The sequence below is a fragment of the Panicum hallii genome, chromosome 1, assembly GCF_002211085.1.
Source record: "Panicum hallii strain FIL2 chromosome 1, PHallii_v3.1, whole genome shotgun sequence".
Lineage (NCBI taxonomy): Eukaryota > Viridiplantae > Streptophyta > Magnoliopsida > Poales > Poaceae > Panicum > Panicum hallii.
This window is the reverse complement of record NC_038042.1, coordinates 27,706,175-27,714,587: the sequence shown is the minus strand read 5'-3', so window position 1 is coordinate 27,714,587 and position 8,413 is coordinate 27,706,175. Positions and strand designations below refer to the sequence as shown.

The 8,413-nt window shown below is 43.3% G+C and overlaps 1 protein-coding gene across 1 annotated transcript; it reads left to right on the top strand.

Annotated features, from left to right (window-relative positions):
* The first annotated feature begins 5,490 nt into the window (after positions 1 to 5,490).
* Positions 5,491 to 6,580, top strand: LOC112900433 (putative germin-like protein 2-2). Its single transcript, XM_025969298.1, has 2 exons — positions 5,491 to 5,670; positions 5,960 to 6,580. The coding sequence occupies exons 1-2, from the start codon at positions 5,550 to 5,552 to the stop codon at positions 6,493 to 6,495; spliced, it is 657 nt and encodes a 218-aa protein (XP_025825083.1). The 5' UTR covers positions 5,491 to 5,549; the 3' UTR covers positions 6,496 to 6,580.
* The last annotated feature ends 1,833 nt before the right edge of the window (positions 6,581 to 8,413 follow it).

The following is an 8,413-nucleotide window of genomic DNA, read 5'->3' as shown; positions in this document are numbered from 1 at the left end:
TTGGTTAATTAATTAGAAACTTTAGCTTATGATAATCTTACCGAAAGGTCAAGAGAGGTTGCATCGACGGGGTATAGCTCGGTCCTCCTGAGGCATATTGATATATGTGGTCCTTGGCGAAGGCATTACCTCATTAGGGAGGGTTATGACCGTTTTGACTTGAAACCTTAGCGGATTATCATAAGTTAGGGAATCTTTGTAAAGGCCTCGTAGTGAATTCCTGCCACTCACCTCGGAAGTGTTTAAGGGCCTTGCAAACCTGGGCATCATGGGAAACACGAATTGTGGGTAAAGTGTACAACCTTTGCAGAGTGAAAACACATATATCAGCCGTGCTCACGATTTAGAGTGGTTTGGACACTTACATGATAATTAAACTTAAAGATGAACTAAATCATTGTTCCTTATTTATTCATTTATTTATTTATGTTGTAAATTATTTATCTCTGATATTTATTTAAGAGATGGTATATACTTACACTTAGTTAATACTTGCTTAATAAAACTTGACCAACTAAAAATGCTTATCGCAGTCAAACCATGTCAGCTTTTCCTTGATTAGAGCCTTGCATGTCATATAATTTACTCCACTTGCTTAGTACCAACCATAAGTGTACTCACACTTGCTTTATTAAAAACAATACTGCTCAGAATAAGATAATTGTCCGGAGTTCCCCGAAGATTTCGAAGTGTACTAGACGCATGTCTCCCAGTTATCTGCCTGTAAAGTTGAAGTCCACTACTGGTTATAAACATTTATTTATTCGCTTAATATTAAGATTGTCGGTCATGTAATAAAGTACTATTATAATCTATTTTTGTTAATGCATTGTTCGGGTATACACTTGTGACGTCTACTATATGTGCGGAACTTGATCTTGGCGCACATATGGGATGCATTTGTTACCTTTTCTAAACCAATACAGGATGCAATTACATAGTGCGTTCCGAGCGCAAAACAAAAGATATAACCTAGATTTGCCAAAATGACCAACACTTTGGGAGAGAGGATTTGCTGGCTGTGGGCCATGTATAAGTACAAACAACTTAAGCGCTACCACGCAGGGCAATGCTGAAATCTACCTGAGGTCCGCTTTAGCAAGGGCTTAGGATGGAACAGACGACCTCGTTGCAATCCATCCCCTAACAGTGAGGTTGTCTTGGAAGCAGGAGCGGTACGCGGCCATCAACGTGTACATCTAGTGTTGTCTAGACATACACCCTAGCCACCGCTGGGCAACTCCGGCAACAATAGCAGGGAGGATGAGAAAGAGGGAAATTCGGCAAGGCCGTGCAGAACCAGACAGAGCTGGCAGTCCCATGCGAAATCAAGGCAGGTGCAGCAGGACTCGCCCCCGCCTCCCTACGGGAAGGAAGTACGGAGTTGCGGGTGAGTCGCCACCTACCGAACCATTTCACGAAGTGTGACGAATCCACCTCCGCCCTCACGAGGAAGCAGCACCTGAACCATGGCAACCGCCTCACGAAGGCAAAGCCGAGGATCTGGACGCTCGAGTTCTCCTTGTTCATGCTCCTCCGCTCACAGTCAATCCACTAACAACAACCGATGGGGGGCCGAGATCCAGCTCGAACGAGCAGAACCCGGGCTCTAGGAGGCCTAGCTCTACAACACATTATTGGAGGACTTGCCGCTCAGCCTTCATGCCACAACCAAGAACCCAGCACCGCTATTTATAGCCGTGCTCGGGCAAGGCGATAATGCAGGGCCGAACGGGCAAGAGGCCAAGTAGCTAGCATTAAAAGGGTCCACCTGCCTTGGCTCCCGTCAGCGATTGCAGACCCGATGGAATAGCACGAGATAAGATGGGGTAGGCGGATGCAGGCCAAGACGGGAGTGAGCTATAGGTGTTGCATGAGCCCTAAGGCCATGCGACTCGGTGATCACCAAGGCTGCCGCCAGCCACAATCGGCGGGCATCAAAGATGAGACCCGACAAGAAGGCAGATGAACCAAGGTATCATCACAGGGCACCCCCTGGATACGCTAGCTGACCCTCCACACAAATCTCCAATTCGCCTAGAGGCTAGAAGGCTACACCCACTAGGTGGTGCGCTCGCATGCACCCACGTGAGATAGGAGGAGGGACAAGCTCTCAGTGGTCGCATCGACCAAGACATGAAGCCGAGCACGCCAGCAGAAACCTCTGTGTGAATCTCTGATTCTCCTAGTGGCTCGGGGACTACACCCATTGGGTACGCTTCCGCGCACCCACATGAGCTCGGCAAGGACAAGTCGCCTTCGAGTCACATCAAGCTAGGCACCAGGCCAAGAAAGCATTCAGACCGGCGGGACTCGCTGCCTGGGTAAAGCGAAACCCCAACAAGGCTCTCCGAGCTGCGCAGGGGCTCGGAGGCTACTGTCGGGGGCAAATATGACCGATCCTCCAAAGAATGTTCCTTATGAAGCTGATCACAAATTGGCTCCCACAAAGTAGGCGGCTTGGGCTAGCTGGGCTGTCAAATGGCTGCAAATGAGCCACCAGGGGAAGGGACGCCGATGGCCCAACGGTAAGCACTGGTGAAGGGCATGGCTGCCTCACCCGACCCCAAGGGTAAGGGATCGGGCGCGTACGACTCGCCCGACCCCAAGGGTGAGGGGGGCGCGTCCGCCCCAGAGACATGGGGCCCTAGGGACCTCACGAAGTGACAGGCCACACCGGGGGACCAACCTCTGGCATGAAGATAGGTAAGGACGTGCAACGATATGACCTCTGGAAAAGACAGGCTACTACGGCAAGCCCTGGTCATCCGCTGCGCCAAGGGTCAAGCCGTAAAACACGCAAGGGCTCACGCTGCTCGTCTTGTCAGGGCACACGTTGTTCGTCCTACGGCCCGGTGGACCCACGCCGCCCGTTCCGATTGGGCGCACGCCGCACGTCACACCAGGACGCGGCATGGGAGATCCTCCGTCGTCATCTACAGGGCTAGTGGGGCCCACGTGAAGGAGAGGAGAGGCGGCACGATCCCGGGGATCTCTCTCTCTCCCTCTCGCTCTCTCTCTCTTCTCTGTATCCACTCCCTTCCCTTTAACTTATAAAGGGGGAAGGGAGAACCCCCCGGCAAGGGGGACTGAAGAAAAAACTCCCCCACTCACCTTCACACACGCACGCTCCACCAAAGATTTAGAAACCCTTTCCCTCTCTCGTCCGTTTTTAACCCCTACTGCAAACTTAGTGCAAGAGCACAAGCGGCTCGAACTGGACGTAAGGACATTCTGCCTGAACCAGTATAAACCCTCGTGTCTTTCTTGCACACCATCTGGGCCACACGCGCAATCACAAAATTCACTGGTCGACAGTCTGAGACACCAACATCTATAGTACTGCTATACGTTCCTACAAGCTTGTTCGAGCTGAATATGAAATATACAAATATATATATACACATATACATACAAAGTGCAATAAATTTTTATATGATATCTACGCTATTTTTACTATTTCTATCGAGATCGTGTCCATCATAGTGGAATTCGCCATCTACTTTAATGACTTGCTCATAAATAAATACTGCCAGGGCTTCTTGAATCAGCAAAACTTTTCCCGTGGAAGGAGTTAATCCCGCATCCTAGCAATCTATAAAAAAAGTAAAAGTACTAATTATAACAATTTTCAAAATTAGTGATGAAGGATTTCTTCATTGGGACCAAGGCCGTACTCCTTTATCACGTCCTTGTACCGCAGCGTGTCGTGGATATCAATGTTGGCCCAAATGCCAGGTCATCACCGCAAGGTCAAGGTTAACGACAGATACATATTCTGAAACAAAGAGATTATTTTCCTCGATGGTTTCAATATGAGCTTGAATAAATACATTGCTAGAGTGTCAAAATAATTCATTCATAATACAAAACAAATACCAAGTATATATTTTTTCACTTTCAATAATTATTCAATTTAAAATTTCACATTCATTTCACATTCAAATCCACATATGGTCATATATACATACTCTCATTTTAAAAGTAGAAAATTTCTAATATACTCATTGTCATATCCATATTTTTTCTAAATAGTATTCCCCTCTCTCTATATATATACTCCTATTCCAAAAAATAATATTCTACTTTGTATACTCATTTTGATGAACTAATACAAGTAAATCACATCTACACATATAAACCTTAAGTAAATTTAAGCTCAAATGGTGTATAAATTGAAAAGATTCCAACATTTAACCCAATTTAAAAACTTAAAATCTCTATTTCTAAACCATGAAATGAGCTCCACTAGCAATGGAAGTTGAGAGGATGAAGTTTCTAATCTTTAGAACCGTTGGATGGAGGGGAAATAAAAAACCTTCACAAATCTTGAAGAAAATGGGCATGAACTCCCCACACCCGAGCCAAGAATAAGAAGAACACGACTGGAAGAATGGCTCGGGAGGGGGAGGAAGAAGAGGCTAAAAAGGCTTGGGGAATTTAGTCCCCGTTAGAACAACCAACTGGAACTAAAGGGTCGACTTTAGTCCCGATTCGAGCCACCAACAAGGATCGTCTTTAGTCCTGGTTAGAGGCTACCACCGGAACTAACCATGCCGCGCACCATTAGTCCCGGTTGGAGCCACCGGGACTAATGGTGGACATTTAGTTCCGGTTAGTGGCTCCAACAGGGATAAAAGGCCCCTCCCTGCTCCCCTTCCACCCTGTCTCTGGCCATTGGATCCGGGACTAATGCTTTCATTAGTTCCGGGCCCAACCCTAGTTGGGACTAAAAGGGTGGATGTACGTGCTGTTCTGTACTTAGTGCAACTTTGGTTTTTCATGACATGGTCTAAAGAATCGTCTTGAGGAATTCTTCAGCTTTCAGGCTAGGCGACTCTAAAACCAGTAGTCAGTCACTTTCGGCACTCTTTCTTTTTCAAAGGAAACAATTTCAGTCAGTCTCCAGTACTAATTTTCCATCTTCTTGAAATCCTAGCTTATTGGGAGTGATTACAACCTGATATTAATGGCACAAAAATTACGTTATTACTATTATTATTATACTAAATGTAAACTATGCAAACCGCTAATAGTTCAATTCTTATTTTTCTACTTTGTGTGACACCAGAAAGAAACTCCAAACACAGGAAGTTTTAAACTGAACAATTAGTGGTTACAGAAAGGTTGGTACTCCCATCCATCGAACAACTTGTTAATTTTCAACACCAGTAACTCACCTGAGGAAAATTAGTTACTCAATCGACAAATGGCTCATTCAAAGGCTTGGATTAAAAATACTCAAACACATTCCCTATCCTAAGTCGTTCACGCGTAATAGACTTGTTCTAGCATATCTGCTGGCTGCTGCAATGCACCTGCAACCGAAATGAAACACGGAATGACTCATTCCAGGAATACTTTTTCTTGCCCAATCACACGCAACACACCTGCATGCAACACAGCTAACTTGGCCGGCCTTGGCGATCTCTGATCCCTATATAAATGCCAACCTCCCCTTACACATTGTTATCACAAGCACTGAAGCAAACCTCAGCAACCAATAGTTCACTCCCTTTTATTTCTATTACCGAGAGCATAACCTTGATATGCCAATTCCTACCTTCCTCCTTGCTGCAGCCCTCTTGGCTTTGACATGCTTTCATGCCACTGCCGCCTCTGATCCAAGTCTTCTCCAGGACTTCTGCGTCGTGGATAAGATGTCTAAAGGTATTTACTTAACTAATTTTACTTTTACGTAGTCATCAGTTGTGCCCAATTAGCTAAGTATCATGTAGCAACTATTTGTATGTATAGTAGATTAAGGAACTTGAGTGTTTGGTATTGTATTGTACCAGTACACCTTTAATTTTCATTGACCGTGATCTTTTATTTGCTATCATTGTTCAGTTCGGTAATACCTATGTACACCCAATCTTGAATTCTTGTGCCCGTGCGGCACTATCAACTAAACACATCTATACGTATTTGTCTAACTTGTGATTATGTATCAATGCAGTGCGTATCAATGGATTCCCATGCAAGGATGCAAAGGATGTTGTAGCTGACGAATTCTTCTTTTCGGGTCTTCACTTGGCCGGCAACACAAGTAACAAGCAAGGCTCTGCCGTCACACCAGTCAATGTCGCTCAGATTGCCGGGCTGAACACCATGGGCATCTCTCTTGCACGTATTGACTATGCACCCTATGGTCTTAACCCACCTCACACACATCCACGGGCCACAGAGATCCTGACAGTTCTTGAGGGCTCCCTCTATGTCGGTTTCGTCACATCAAACCCAGACAACAAGCTTTTCACAAAGGTTCTTAACAAAGGTGATGTATTCGTGTTCCCTGAGGGCTTGATCCATTTCCAATTCAATTATGGAACAAACAGTGCCGTCGCCCATGCAGCATTGAGCAGCCAAAACCCTGGAGTGATAACTGTTGCCAATACTGTATTTGGGTCGAAGCCATCCATCTCGGATGATATCCTTGCCAGGGCTTTTCAAGTGGACAAGCAGAATATTGACCGCATCCAAGCTCAGTTCTAGAGAACATCCAAAATATATATATCAGTTTATTAATAATGAATCGATTGATGGTTCTTAAATTCTTTAGTTGTGTTCTGTTCTGTAAGATTAGTGTTGGTCGGATACAATCTTGTGCTGTATTTTGGAAAGAAACATCTATCATTTTTTTCACTCTTAAGTGAAAGTCTAGCCTTGTTGAACCTTGCGTCATCTGTCACTAAAAAATTTTAATTGATTCTTGGTTACTGTAACCATAGGATTAACTACCTTTCAGGACACGAAGATCAAGCTAACACTATGTGATAACCCCCATATTTGTAATGGACGCAAACAGCCAAAGGTATTGTGCATAGGGTCTGTTACCAGAGATGTCTTACAAATGACCCATCAAAGATAACGGGCCTAAAATTAGTTAGGTATAATGGGCGCTAGATGTAAAGGGCAACAATGAATCCCATTACCAATCTTGCAACATGAGTGGGCTGCACGAAAGCTTTAGGTAACAGACGAAGAACATCGCCCGTTACATGTATCTGGGAACATGTAAAAAGTTTTAATCTTGGCCATTACATATAATTTACATGTAATGGGATTTGAGTGTTGCCTCTTGCCTCGCTGCTGAAAAAAGATTTTTAGGGGTAGGTAAAAATGTATTTCTAGGGAACACGGTATTTGTTTCTCGCAGCTTGAAATAGCTGTTTGCAGTGACGGGTAATGTGCCCACCCTTGAAAATCGATTTCTAGGGACGGATCACGCCATCACCTATCCCTAGAAATGCATTTCTAGAAACAAGTGACGATGTGACCTGTCCCTATAAACCGATTTCTAGAAATGGTTCATTCCATGACCTGTTCCTAGAAATGTTCATAAAAATCGATTCGTAGAAATCGATTTCCAGAAAACAAAAAAAAATCAAAAATAGCAAAATAAAAAATAAAAAGTATCTCAGCCAACAAGCCGCTGCCCAGGCTCCTCTACTATAGAGGTATATTTTTTTTTACGAAAGACGAACAATTGCATCAACCGGGTTCGAACCGCTTACTTCAGGCCTCGCACTATCCTCCTCTCCACCATACTACACAGTCACTTGTGACTCTATTATGTATGCTATTATTTTGTTTTAACTTTAAAATTGATTTGTAGGAGTGGGTGACGCCCTCACCTGCCCCTAGAAATCCGTTTTTAGGGGCGGGTGACGCCACCGCCCGCCCCTAAAAACGTATTTCTATTTCATTCCAAAAATTCTTTTATTTTTGTTAAATATAGCAAAACAAATAAAAAATGTGAAACTTTTACATTATGATTATTATGAACTATAGATACGGAAAAATATGTCAAATGTATTTTAGTGTATATAAAGGTTAAGATTGTGAAAAACTCAAAGTATGACTTGAGTTATATGAGATGCTATATAGTCATAGCCATATGTAAGGCACAACTATTAAATGATCTTATGATTCTAAAAGATCTTAAATGAATAATGCATAAACTAGAAAATTTTAGATCTTACCACTACAACTTTGATATGGAGCTACTCTACATCCAAGATTGTTTGAAAAAAAAATCAAAACTCCTAGATTTTGAAATTAGAGAAATCATAATAATTTTTTGGACTATTAAATAATCTTAAATAAAAAAGTTATCAACTATAAAGTTTTAGGTCTTGTCAACCTCTATAATTTTAATATAAAATTTGACTTCAATCCGAGATCGCATGAAAAGTTATGAATTTTTCTACGTGGAATCATTTTTAAGGTTGGGTCATGCTATCACCGCCCCTAAAAATACATTTTTAGGGACGGGTGACCTGCTCTTTTGCAGGAGCGGGTTACCTTTTGAGCTGCCCTAGAAAAAATAGAGTGTTGCTACAAATTATTTTTCTAGTAGTGCCTAAATCCTAATAAGAAAAATGAGTCAATACAACCTATCATGCACAAG

Excerpts from the sequence above, each read along its gene's own strand:
- LOC112900433 (XM_025969298.1), top strand. The coding sequence starts at position 5,550 with ATGCCAATTCCTACCTTCCTCCTTGCTGCAGCCCTCTTGGCTTTGACA. Across the intron at positions 5,671-5,959 it reads CGTGGATAAGATGTCTAAAG|TGCGTATCAATGGATTCCCA; the intron begins GTATTTACTTAA and ends GTATCAATGCAG.